The following is a 14,159-nucleotide window of genomic DNA, read 5'->3' on the forward strand; positions in this document are numbered from 1 at the left end:
ATAAAATTGTGCTGTGGAGAAGTGACCTTATTATAAAGCAACAGTGTATATCTCACCACTCTCCAATGGGTTTCTCTCATGGCTGGAAATAAGGATTTAATTTAGATTTAATGTTGTTATAAATTAATTATCTATTATTAAATATACATTTGTAGAGCTTTAGAAATATGGAAGATATAGGGTTGTTTAAACCTCAGTGAATGGTTTCTTAATAATTCATTAATATTTAATATATAATAAATCAGAACTAAAGCTTGTGGTCTTACTTCCAATCTACCTGTGCAATGTAGGCTTTGTCACTCTTTCTTAGAAAAATTTACATGTCAAATGTATTTGAGTTGAGAGTCCAGCCCAGACTTAATTCTCTGCAGTCTGGCTTACTCCTTGTGACCTTATTCAGGTGTGAAGGAGCTGCAATTCCTGCGTGAAATGGGAAGCTCTTGGCTGGGGTTGTTTAGAGCAGCACATCCCCCCCCCCCTTTGCTTTTTATTGCATGTTTAACACCACTTTTCTGGAATGATGGAGTGTTGAACATGTGATTCAGACGATAATTTGCATTTTAAATCTGTAATTGACATTACCTTTTTTGTTTGTTTTACACACCAAAATGTATGCTCTACTTCAGTTAAGTTGCGACAGCTTTTCCAGCATTGGGTCAAAACTAGCAGATTACTTGTTAATGATGATAGTATAGTTGTCTGTCAGTCCTTTTCATTTGTTTTTGCAGGAATGGAAATACCACTGTTCAATTTGATACTTCACTAGTATGTAGCAAACACAATGGTAAATGAGTTAAACGAACTAAACAAAGCAGTAAGTTTCAAGGAATTAACAAACTCCTGACTCTGGTGCTATGTGTGGGAAGTTGTACCTCAGCATTTACCAAAGGTGGAAGCATTACCACAAATACCAGCAACCATGCAGGAAGAGAGCATTAGGAAATCAAGCCATCAGACCAAATTACTTAATCTTACTATAATTTTTTTCCATGCTGTAAAGTAACGGGGTGGGAAAATGTCATATAAATTATCTGTACCTTTGGGTAGTAGTTTCAAATAACTAAATTCAATTTCTAGTGGGAAAGGGGGACTAATACAAAACTCATTTCCCATGCCATGCCCTCTTTGTTAGTTCAGCTTCCTCTGCATCTCCTTTCTGTAAAGTAGAGGTATTTTGCCTCTTTTCTTCCCTGTTACAGTGGTAGTGGATAGAATTGAACAAGAATGAAGACCCTGTGCCTCTGGAAAGGCTGACTATTTTCCCAGGAAGGTGTGTTAGAGAGGCTTTAGAGAAGAGCCATTGGGAATAATACCTTGTGTCTTGGAGTGAAGTTTAGGAACTCAAACAGGTAAAGCTTATTTTGGCTGAAAGTGAAGGTGTAGAGCCAGATTCTCCTGTAGAAGTACGCAGGTAAGGAGACAAAGTTTGGTTAAGGATGGCACTAAGTCTAGCAGACTGAAAATGAGAGTTGGGTGTCTTTGAGGTATGAAATGGGTGAAATCTGAGGGACATTCAAAGCAGCAAAATGCCAGTGCATTTCTAATGAAGGTTATTAATCCCTGGAATGATTTTCTTTGGTAATGTTCTCTTCTCCAGCATTAGACTTGTAAAATCAAGACTGGGAATTTTTTTTGCAAGCAAGACCAGTTTGTGCTGAGCCTGGAGGCAGAGGGTGGTGTGGCTCCTCCTGCCATGTGACAGGACACTTCAGTGTCTGTGGCAATCATTTCCAGCTGTGATCAGCTCTTGGCTCATGGTCTAAACTAGAATGTCCTTTGAACTTTGGTTCTGAGTACTGAGTTGGACACAGACAAGCAAATCCTGGGCTTTGGCTCCTGTCAGCTGTGGATGAGGCACAGAGTGAGAGTTCCACATGACTTTACACAAGATTTCTGTTCTGTTCACATATGCTTGCTCATTAGCAGTTAGGTCAGGTGAAACTCTGAATTTTCAGACTGTCCTTTGCTAGGAGAGCTGAGAAACTCATTCAGATCTTATCTGTACTTTTGTCAAAAAGCTTCATGCCTCTTTTTCAATCTGATGTAAATTTTTAATGACGCCATCTTCACTTGCTGGTGAACAAGATCTTTTGCAGACATATTGGCTGTTTCATCAATAGAAGATAATGTCGAAAATAATTTCTGTAGTTATCTGAGATTGAGCAAACGATAAAACAGGCAAGGAAAGATTATGGGATAATGTGAAGAACAAGTGCTGGCTAGTTCTGATTGAGCTTTTCTTTGGCAGAGGGTTGTGAGGAGGTAACTCTATCTGCCTGTTGTGGTACATTTCTCAGCAGAGCTGGTAGTCTCTCATACTAAAGAGTTGTGGCATTTATGCTGAAATCTGAGAACAACTACAAGGACAAGGGCCAAGCTTTGGTTAAACATGGTCTAGTCATGATGTAATCCCTGATTTGTCAATGATACAAAGTTTTTCTAGTAATGCCTAAAGGAAAACTCTCTGAAATGCAATCAGCCTTTTTAATGAAGAGTGTGAACTTTTCCCTCAAACAATTTGTCTTGGACTCCCAGTACTCTGCCTGTGACATAGTGTGTCCTTTGGAAACACAGGATTTCAAAGCAGTATACCAGTGCTGGACACCTCTTAAAATGCTCACTTGGATTTTTGTTACATGTTCTTATTGTACTCACTATTCCATTTTAACTCATAATTCTCTACTTGTTGTAAATGCAATGATGTTTAGATATGTCACTGAAATTAGGTAGTAAAGATATGTCTTAGAAGGCTGTACTAGTTTGTAAACAAACTAGTGGGAGACACCAAGTCAAAATAACTTAATAGGGAAATAAAAAGAGAAAAAAATATATAAAAGCAGATAACACTGGGTTAAACTGACAGAGTTAGGATATAACGTGAGTCCCTGTTAGGCAGGGTGGTGGTAGCAGTCTGGTAGAATGGTGGCTGCAGTCCTCCTGAAGCGGTGATCCTGTAGAAAGGTCTGCTCTTCCTTAGGTCCAGTGGTGGCTGTGTAGCTCCTGTCCTCTGGAAATCCAGTGGAAAGGTTGTCTGTGGTGTTCGGAATCTCAGATTATATCCACGATGGGATGCTTGGTTCCTCCCTCTGGGTGGAGCATCTCACAAGGGGGTAATGAGTCACAAGGCCAAGTGTTGATTAGGCTCATTAACAGAAGATAGTCCGGAGGGAGTTATCTCTGAGTCAGGCGGCAGGACAATGATGGGCCATTAACAGAAAGATAGTCTGGGGGGAGGAGGCAAGGAAACACTGCCCCACCTGGTTTCAACAGCTCCTGAGGATGGTAATAGAATACACTGCAACCCAGGACAAAGGCACAGAAGCAGTAAAGCACCGTAACATGAGTGAAAAGAAGTGGTGACAGCGGAAAAGTAGAAGGAAGCAAAAGGATAGAGGATGTAGGGTTTTTTGTTATAATTTCTTTTGCTCCAAATAATCCTGCAAGGTTAGAATCTGTAGGCCTGATGTCAGTGTAGGTCATGCTGAAGAGGAGACAAGACACTGCAATCCCTGCTTTTGGTGTACAGTATGTTTATCTGCAAATTAATCCGAAAATAATGCTGGGAACATGGGCCAGAGTATGCATATCCTGTAGGCTGGTCAGAAGCAAAGAAACTGCATTGACATGGTACACTGGAGGGAAGAGGTCTAATTCCAGAAGGACAGTTCAGCAGCACGACAGTGGCCAAACCCATCTCCTCTAATTTCTCAGCAGGCTTGAATCAGCCATGGGGATATTTTCAGTTCATGACGGTGGTGTCTGTAACCATGGGCTTTGCTTGAGTGAATAGCCTTCCTTAAAAAAAAATGTGCGAATTTCAGGAGTAAATCACATCTTTCACTGCCCCTAATGGACTGATGAAGGGAAAAAAAGAAAAGGTAAGAAGTATTCCTGCATTAAAATAGACAACTAGTTGTTAATATGCGTAGTCTCAATCACAGTAAGGATAATAGACAAAGAACAGATTGAAGAGATAATATCCTTGCTTTAAAACTGTCCCATCTCCCATAGATACGATGTTCCCTCCCTTGTGGCAGTGATGTCCTCTGCATGTGAATAACCTGGATGCAGGCTAAGTTCACTGCTGTCTCACTTCAGCTCTGGGTGAATTCTCTCTACTTTTAGTTCCTGGATCAACTGGTGGATCAGGGCTGCAAATTCCAAACTTCAGGACATTTGAGTCAACTTCTAATCAATGGATTTTTAAAATAGGGGAGCAGTTTCCAGGAAACTTCCAATGAGAAGAAGGGCATCACTAAGAAAGCAAGCCAAAACCTATAGCTGTGTCAGTATGTTTGTATATACTCTCTCAAGGTTTCCTCAGCCTTTTTGTGCTGCTGATGACTTAAACACTTCAAAGTGGAATGAGAAGCAATCCCTTTCTCCCTCATGACAGAGGCAGGGAAAAAAGGTATTGAAGCCTTCTCTCCCCTTGTTTTTTTATTTTCTTGGCCCCTAATGAGCTTCAGACACTGTGAGACCTAAAAGGCACAAAGTGTCAGCAGGGTCCACTACCTGCCAGAGTACTGGTACTTAGGTTTTGGGATTTGCTGGGATGGGGAAAGGAAGGGGGTTGTGACTGAAAGGGGAAAAAGAGATTTTTAAATTGGATCACTGTTTCCTCAGATGCTTGGCCTGTTCTGTTCTGGGATTTCAGCAGCTGTTAGAAGATGAGTTTCTTTGACATTTAGAAGCTGTCTAGATAAGGCAGTAGATCTTGGAATGTTCTATCATACAGAAATTTGGGAGAAGGAGGAGCTGTTTTACTAAATTGTCATTTTCCTTGGTGTAGGCTGTACTGTACTACAAAATAATCCTAGTAAGAGAGCAGTTGGAGAGTCTGGGTTGCTCTGAGCAGTACCCTCACCATGGCCACGAGCTGCTTTTCTAATCCAGTCACATCTGTGACGGTGGAGATGGTGGGAGGTTGCTGTGTACACGAACGCAACCCCATCGTCAGCAGAGCTGAGAGCAGGATGATGCTCACAAAGGCTGGTTTCCCTTGCTCCTTTACAGCCACTGGGGTGGAAGAGATTCCTTTGGCTGGATGTGGATACAGAAGAGAGCAGTGACAGTGGGTGAGTTTGGAGCTTCTGTGCTGAGCTTTTCTTCTCAGAATGGCCTTTGGGGAAATTCTGGCAGTGGGATGGTGACTAGAATTAAGAGGAGTTGCAAGATACTCCAGAGTTTCTCTCTGCTTCATTTGGTAACATAAAATGACTGGGAGATGACTGATAAGTTATTAACATAGAAGAACTTTTGGGCATAGTATTGTATAAGGGTGACCCTGTACAAACCTGTGTCAGGAACAGGGTATCAGTTTTATGGGAGCTTATTCCCCAATAAGAAAATGAGATTTTCTAACAATTGATATAATTTGTGTAGGATGTTTAGACAGTATGCTATTCCAGTAAAATAATAGTGATAAATCCAAAAGCAGCATCAGGCATACTCAAAGAAATTCCTTATACCCTGCTCTTTATCTGCCTTCGATTTTCCTCTATATTTATGAGCACTGGCTGCATTTATTCACTGCTATGCTCCACAAAGATAAATTCTACATATTTAGAACTCAAGTGATGAGTAGCTAAAATCTGTGTTGAAGTTAACAGCATCGTGGCCATTACTAGTGTTGTAATAAATGTCTCAAATGCTATATGTGTAATGTTATATAAACATCTGTGCCAGTGCAGAGTGAAGTGTGACTATTTTGATTTAGGTTTTGAAGGAAAGATTTTTAACAGTAGGTGTGCATGAATGTATGTAATACATGAATGATAGATGGATGCGTATTTCCAAACACATCCTGCTACAAGTCCTCCATGCACTCTCATCTCAAACATAGGTCCAAAATATGCTTTAATGCCACCACTTGTTAAAAAATCTCAGCTGAAACCCATGTAAGCTCTTACTACAGAACAAATTATTGGATATGACAAGGAACTTGAAGATTGGGAACACAGTGTGATGGTTCTGTTCTTATCAGTTTAAAATGTCCCATTTTGTTATCATACTATGGTTTGGGTTGGAAGGGACCTTAAAGATCACCTCATTCCACCCCCTGCCATGGGCAGGGACACCTTCCACTATCCCAGTTGCTCCAAGCCCTGTCCAGCTTGGTCTTGGACACTTTCACAGATGGGGCAGCCACAGCTTCTCTGGGCAGCCTATGCCAGGGCCTCACCACCCTCACAGGGAACAATTTCTTCCATATATATAATCTAAATTTCCCCTCTTTCAGTTTTGATGTTTGGTTTTTCTCTTCTGCCAGTTTCCAGTGCTGAATCTTAGTCTGACTGTTTCCTTAGGTGCAGGGGCTTGTTCCCCTTGGAGAGGTGCTTGGGCAGAGGTTGGGGCTCTCTTCAATGTACAGAATTTGTTTTCATAAAGGAGAAACATAAAGCCATAAAGACTTCAGAGGAGGGAATCTGGTTCAGAATGTCAGACTTGGTCCCCAAACACAGTCCTTGAAGGACTGTAAAACAGTCCTGGAGCTTGAGAAAGCAAATGCTTGCTGTCCCAAATGACTTAAAGCTGGAACAGGGGGGAGTCCAGTGTTCTTAACCACTTAAACAAAATATCTGCTCTGTGGTCCTTAAATCTTCTGAATGATTACTTTCAGGAAAGACTGGCATTCAAAAAAAGCAGGCAGGTATAAAAAGAGAGATCAATGCATTTTCTGAAGAGAGATGATGATTTGGGAAATAAAGTAAAAATGAAGGACATGAGGTAGTGTTGGATCCCAATTCTTCGGATCTCCCGTCGGATTATTCAAGTAGGAGAGATGGGACTATGCAATTACTCAGGATTTATTGCTTAAAATAACAAATAAGGCATTGGTCTCGAGGCATGAGATTTGCAGGAAATCATAATAATGGTGAATAGTCGCAAGACTAAGGGTTACATAGCAATTTACAACTTTCTAATCCAACAGGCACTTAAAACGAAACTTTGTTTTGACTTTATGACCTATCACCTGTGGTATTCCCACTGCAGTGTGGCTGTGTCTTACCCAGTGATTTGTTAAGTCACGTCCACACACAGAGACCACTTTTACAGCATCTAAATTCTTAACTTAACTTACAAAGTCACATTATTATACTTAAAACCCTCCACCATAACACCCATTTACTTATTTTTACTTATAACTATAGAAACACAGGTTTGTGATTCTCTGTGCTTAAGGTCTATAAATCTCTGTCAATTATGCCAGATTTCTTCCAGGGTTGTAAATCAAATCCACCCTTAACTGCAGAAGTTTTTACTCCTCTGTAAGGGAGGAACAGAGAAGAAAGTAGAGAAACCTTCTTGCAGCTCCTTAGAGGTAGACAATCCACCTGTGCAGTCTACAGGTGCAGTCATGTGTGGGTTTGATTATTTCCTATGTTGAATAGCTTAATTCCAGCAAACACTTAACTGGAACTTGAGTGAATTACAGGCACTTTCCACCTGTGAAATTCAGAAAGTGTTTAAAAAAAAATAACAGAAGGAAGAGCACAATATTCAAACAGTTTTTATCCTGACAGTTATTTAAAATACTCATGAACATTCCTTCATGTTCTCTGTTCTTTGTGTTTATAAAAACCTATGGCAGAGCAAAATGTTCCAGTTTTGAGCTACAGTGTGTATTCTCTATGTGACCCAGCTCTCACTGGATGTTTTGGTACCTACAGATTTGATGTGGGCTCTGCCATATGTTTCTCAAGCGATGTAATAGGCCCTGCCATGGGTTGTGCTGCTCTGTGGTGCTCCTGGATCTGACAGTGAATGAACAGCAAACAGTGCCACCAAAGTAGGCCATGTTTCTACTGGAGAAAAGTGTGTTTTCTTGATAAATAATTTCGTGTGCACAGGCATGATGAGCCAGCTGACTGCCACTGGTTGCAGAGGAGCAGGCTGAGTTGATTGCTTCTAATAGGAATTCTTTATGCAGAGAGAAACTCCTTGAGCTAATGCTGGTAGTTTTGGTTTCAGAGCAGTCCATCAGCATCCATGGTCATTACAGCTCTAGTTTCCTTTATTTAAAGCAAAATATTACTGTTTCCAAAGAAAATGGGAAATATGACAAGTTTATAAAGGAGATTGCTCTTGCTGAACTGGCTTCACCTGAGTCTAGTGGGTTTAACTGGCTTTGTGTCACAGATAAATCAATCTACATTATATGGGGCCTGACTTGGCATATTTTACAAAGAATGCTAATCTGTTTGTTTAAAGCACAAGCCTCAAAGCAGAGTCACTGTGTGAGCTCTTAACAATAGCATTCCTTCTTTAAGTTGAGGCAGAAAACAATAGGGGTGCAAGAGATTTTATTGGAACTTTTCGGTTTTAGAGGAGGAGAAGCCCATAAAAAGACTTGATATTGGTGCTGTAATCCCAGAGATTTCAGTAGTTATTCCTAGTCAGATGTATTAACAGGGAGCTAAAATTGAGAGTTCTTCGTAATTTATAGTGAAAACATAACAGAGTGGTAGTTCTAAATTATGCCATTCAGACTTAAAACCAGTTTTAAAGAAATCCATTGTGTACTGTGTGTGGTAATAAAAACGCCATAGATTTTTAGTCAATACATATTAATGTGTAGAATGTTAAGCTGTAATAATTTTCAAAGCTGTACTTAGTATTACTATTTCTTTATCCTCATTTACTTTGCTGAGTGAAATGGGGACTCCTACATTCTTAAAAAAGAGGTGTGAGTAGAACATACCTTTACAGGCATTGATAAAGGACCCGGTGTGGGTAAGGAAGAAGCAGTTTTGTCAACAGGTACCTGTTTGTTCACATGAGCCTTGGCCAAAGTGAAAGCTGTGTCTGCTCTTTTGTGATGTTTAACTGCTGAGTGGACCCAGACACAGACTGCAATCCTGAGGTCATTTTGCATATTGAAAAGTTGTGGGTAGTTGACAGTTTGCCCATCTCTGGATTAAATGTGGAATTGGTAGTAATTGTGTAACTGTGAGATCAGCTGTGAATTAAAATTTGTGTTTACTCATGATAAAAACTCCTAATCTGCACATAAATAGGGCCATTTATCAGTATTCAAACACCCTCGGATTAGGAGGAGAGAGGGGGAAGGGTGCCTTGTTCTTGAAAAAGAGTATCAAGCAGAGCAGTCTTGGTAACATCAGATGAATCCTTGCCACTCCAGGGGGAGCAGCGTTTCGTGAACACCGGGCACTCTGGAAGTTGTGGCTGTCCAACTTTGCACAGCAGAGAGAGGCTGTTGAAACATCCACAAATTTGCTTTCCAGCCTGATTGTTTATCTTGTATGTTTTAAATACTAACATTACCGTTCCAGGATTAGCAGAATCTGTCAGATCTCTGAAAGGGAAGCTTCAAAATTGGCTGAACCCCCACTAATGAAAGGGATGAGGAATGCAGAATGTGGGAAGCGTCCATCAGGAAAAAATAATACCTCAATAACAAGGATTTACAAGAAGGAACTGCTTAGCAAACACTCAAGGTTGTAATGAATCCTGTTTGGATATATAGATAAAAACTCCAAGAAGGGGAAGGTTGATACAGGAACTTGCAGCCTTCCAACAGCTTGGCTTCAAAGCTCAGTTTCTTTACATCTCGTACCGGGTGGGTCAATGCCAAGGATGGAGAAACAGGTGGTGTTTGTCAGCTTTACTCCATGGGTCACAACTCAATTTCCTCTCTCCTTTCTGCTGCACTCTTCAGTCAAGAGTGTGAGACCAACCATGTGCTCATCTAAATCAGTAATTAGGCTTTAATACCTGGTCTTAGGGAACTGTGGGAATTGCAGATGTCCTGATGTTTTGGAGTGGATGGAATGGTATAAGCCCTGCTGCTGAGCATCCTTGCCTGTCTTGGAATGCTAACTTTGAGCTCAGTGTCAGGTTTGGTGTGTGGGAGTGGGTGTTACATGTTTCTAAATATGAAAACACAGTACACATTTAAAAAGAAATACGTATATATTATTCATGTCTCCTAAGGGAATACTGGAATCTTTCTTTCAACTTTTAGCCACAGATACACAGTTTCTAGTTTAAGAGGCAGGATTTTCATGCAGTGATTTTTTTTTTCCTCCCACAGCCACCCCAGCTGATGCCTTTTCCACTTACTAATTGGGTATTCTGTCCTCAGCTGAGGGAGGGGTGTGGGATAGCAAATTAATTATATGGGGTTGAATTATGATTCAGGGCCATGTTTCTTGGACTGCTAAGCCTGTTTTGATGAGCATGAATACCCAGAAACACGTTGCAGAGATTGTTTCCATCCTCTGGGGTAGATTTCCAGTGTGTAAAGGAAAGCAGTGGCTGTATCAGGAGTTTCCTGTTGGTGGGTTTGGGTTAGTGGTGGAGCTGTAAGAAATGTGAGCTAGGATTGACTTTGCCTGTCCATTAATTATGCTGGATGGGCAGGACTGACATGGAACTACCTCTCCTTGCTTGACTTTAGTTTTTCTGAGCCTTTTTAGTCCTCCATGCTTTTAAAAATTACTTTAACATGACAGGGGCTTTTGATAGTGCATTTTTTGTCTTTTCGTCCGAATTGCTCATGGAATTAGTTTTAAGTGAGCAGAAGTCTGAGGGGGGCAAACGTCAGGAATTGCAGTCATGGAGGTGGCTGTGGGACAAGTAATGTAACATAAATAAGTGGATTAAGTCCTTAATGCCACTAGAGAAAATGAGATTTGTGTGTCCAGCTGCCTGTGAAGCCAAACAGTTTGTTAGGTGCATATGCAAAAAAGGATTGAATTAAAAAAAACCAAAATGGTAGAAGGTTTTGTTGCAGCTGCTTTGGTCAGTGCCGCCTTGCAGGGATCCGTGTTGAACAACCCCAGCAATGGCCCAGCAGAAAGGTAAACAGCTTAATGGAATTCATAAGGGTATTAAAGGTAAGGCTCTGCAAGCATGAAAATAAGCAGAGAACTGTGGCAGGAGACCTGATGATATTAGCAGAACAGAGAGAAAAAGCAAAGTCAACCCAACAAACACAAGTGAAAATAACCCCAGTGATGGGGTGGCACCCTGAAAACTGGGCTTAGGAAATAATCCATGTGTGGTTGAAAGCAGTGGTGAAGTGATAACAGGGAGCTGTGGCTGCAGAGACTTGGCATCTGGTCCTGGAGCAAATAAACCACAGGGTTGTTGACTTTGGGGCTTAGTTCTGCAGCAGAGAGAGGAGAAGCTGCTGGGTATGTGACCACATCCAAGGCTGGGATGTTTGGTACTGACAGGATTTGATGCAAGGGTAGTGGATTTGGGAGTCAAGGCAACTGATCACTATTTGAGTGGAAAATACAGCTTTTTCTGTATTTCACTGATTTGTTTAGCATTTAAATATGTTATTTTATTGCACATTGTACTATCCCTTTCATGCTTCCTTTTTAAGCTTGCTTGATAGTATCTTTAGGTGGTACCGTCTGAAAATTCAGGTATAATATAGCATATTTCACATTAACAAGTAAAATGCTTGTTTGGTGAAGCCATTGAAAATTATTTCCTTTTTTTCAATTCCCTACTAAAAATTAGGACACTTTTAAAGTCAGTGAGAGTTCACATGATGAATCATAAAGATCCATTTTGAACCCCCCTTGTACTCTATAACAATAGAAGGGCTGCAAACTTCATTTTCTTTTCTTCATTACTTATGTCCCCTTTAGAACCATTTTTTTATTATGGTCTATCATGTAAATATTATTTGAACTACTTTTAGAGTACACAGTACTATAAAACTCCAATTACTTACTTTGACAACTGTTATGCTAGTTATTAATATGCACTTTAAAGCTGGGAGTTCTCCTGCCTGTTTAGTCAGTCTGTGGTTTGGTGGTGTTTGTTAAAAATTATATGACTGTTCATACAGCATAAAAATGAATTTTAAAAATTCCTCTGCTCAAGAGCATTAGTCAGTACAAGCTCCATAGAAGGCTTTTGGTGGCCAGTGTTTTTCATAATTGCCTATTAAAGAGTTTCTTGCATCAGCAATGTGGGAAGACATGTAAACAAAGAGGAGCATTGTTTGGGGTGGATATGCCAGACTCTTTAAGCTCTGCACTCAAAAGCACAGAGTAACCACTGGGGTTAGAAAAGGCAATGTGTTTTAGGGCCAGACTCCCTGGAGGAGCAGTAGGTGGTACTGGACTCATGTTCCCCAAACACCATAACCCATTTCTCAGCCAGACAGCATTCCCCTTCCTTTATTTGCAAGCTTAGAGTTTCCATCATAAAGTCTGTGAACTGCAATAGGCCTTTGTGTTAATGTGTTTACCCTGGTAGTGGTGCTTTAAATACTGGATGTGGAAGTGTGAGGCTTTCTCAGAGGTAATGTAGACACACCTTCAGGAACCAAACCAGGTGAGATGGCACTGCTTCATGAAAGGTTGTAAAAAGAAGAATAAAGGGTTGGATAAAACAATTTAGTAGGGAGACTCTTTGAAATTTTCAGTAGCTGTGTGATACATTTTTATTAATAGGCCATAACGTACCTTTCATCATCATTCAGCTGTAACTGAGGGAGGCTTTTAGCGCACAGCAGTGACATTTCCATGATCTTGACAACAGTTAATCTGTTTCCTGGGCTTACCAGGCAGTGGTTTCAGCACCATCTATACTCTGCAGTTGTCATGCTGTCTTTTTACCCATCTTTTCAGCAACTGTCCAGCCATTGTTGGAAGGATGTTAGATGCTCTGAGTGTGTTCATGTTGGTAAGTTGTTGGTATGGTGTGAAAATACCTAATTTAAGGTACTGCTTTGAGTTTTTCTTTGGAGGGAGCCTGATTTCTCCATTGCCTGTGTAGGTGATCTCCAAATCTCGCCTGTGAAGTTCCCTCTCACTTCCTCCATACTTGGGAAGGCATATTGTGTTGGTAGTTTGGGAATTTTTTGTTGGCTTCTTTTCCCCTAAATGCACGAGCCCATGAGTTGATGTGGATGGAGCCAAAATCAGCATAGGCAGAGCTCTTGCAGGAAACTGCAGATATTTGTGTTCTCATTTTGCCATTGCAGATTTGCATTTGCCATCAAAGTGCATGTTGTGTTTCCTTGTCCACACGACTCCTCACGTGTGCATGGGGTTTTGTAAACAAAAGTAGAGTTGGTATGATGATTAGAAACAAGCAAAGACTACCATGTGTCAATGTGTTTGCCTTGACTTCCCATTTGGGCTGGAGTTCTGGTCATAAGGCAGTTATGAGCTTTCCATGTGATTGTGTTTTATGTACCCAAGTTCTTTGGTCTCTCACCCTACCTGTGAAAGTAAAGTCTCTGATTCTGATTGCTAGAACCCCCCTGATTGCCGCGGGCGTTATTGGTGGCCTCTTCATCATCGTCATCATGGGCCTGACATTTGCTGTGTACGTTCGGCGCAAAAGCATCAAGAAGAAGAGAGCACTGCGAAGGTTCCTGGAGACTGAGGTGAGCCCAGGCTGCTTCTCACAGGCTGTTTGGAGAGATATGCAGGGCTGTTCTGCTTTTATATTGGAGATGTTCGGGTCTTACCAGAGAGGCCTGTAGAAATCCTTTTGCTTACTTGTGCAGATTAAACCAGTGGAAAGAATGAAGCTATTTCAAGATGCTGGTTTTCTGCATAAGTACAGATTCATGGCTTCTGAAGACCAGAAAAAATTCCCTATGAACACCGGAAGGCGTGTCCCACTGGATTTCTGGACTCCCATCCTGCTCTCCACTGAACTTCTATCCCAAGTCATCAATACCTTTAGCAGCTCTCATGCTTAAATATTACAGGGTTTCATTCTGGCCATATTTAGGTTGACTTCTAAGGCTGAAGTAAGTTCCTTCAGCAAGCTCTGAAGAAACAAACTTCATGTTTAAATGCAGAGGTAGTAACCTACTGTTGTTTCCAGTGCCTACAGTACCTTTGTAGTCCAGATTTTGTCAAAGCCTGTAGTAATGATCAGTAATAATAATTATGTATTTTATTAAGCCGAGCTTCACAGAGCTTAACCAATTGAAGTTCCCAGTTCTACTGGCAAAAACATATAACAGAGCTGTAGCAGAGTGCTGTGACCACTCCATCCTGCTCTTCGAAGTGTCATTAGAGGAGAGGGCAGTCTAGGAAGTATATTTAAATATAACATTAAATGTATATCTATCAGCTACTGCAGCAGTGATTACTGCCATCGCTTCAGTCCTATACTTGAGACACTTTGCAAATGATGGTGTTTTTAAA

At 40.9% G+C, this 14,159-nt stretch overlaps 1 protein-coding gene across 5 annotated transcripts in view; it reads left to right on the plus strand.

Annotated features, from left to right (window-relative positions):
- ERBB4 (erb-b2 receptor tyrosine kinase 4) overlaps positions 1-14,159 on the plus strand; it is a 580,318-nt gene that overhangs the window by 447,496 nt on the left and 118,663 nt on the right. For all 5 annotated transcript variants that reach the window (XM_032114089.1, XM_032114092.1, XM_032114088.1 and 2 more), the window contains one exon: positions 13,252-13,384. In XM_032114089.1, coding sequence (XP_031969980.1) covers positions 13,252-13,384 — 133 coding nt within the window. The remainder of the gene's footprint in view (positions 1-13,251; positions 13,385-14,159) is intronic.

Source organism: Corvus moneduloides, chromosome 7 (assembly GCF_009650955.1).
Source record: "Corvus moneduloides isolate bCorMon1 chromosome 7, bCorMon1.pri, whole genome shotgun sequence".
NCBI classification, from domain to species: domain Eukaryota; kingdom Metazoa; phylum Chordata; class Aves; order Passeriformes; family Corvidae; genus Corvus; species Corvus moneduloides.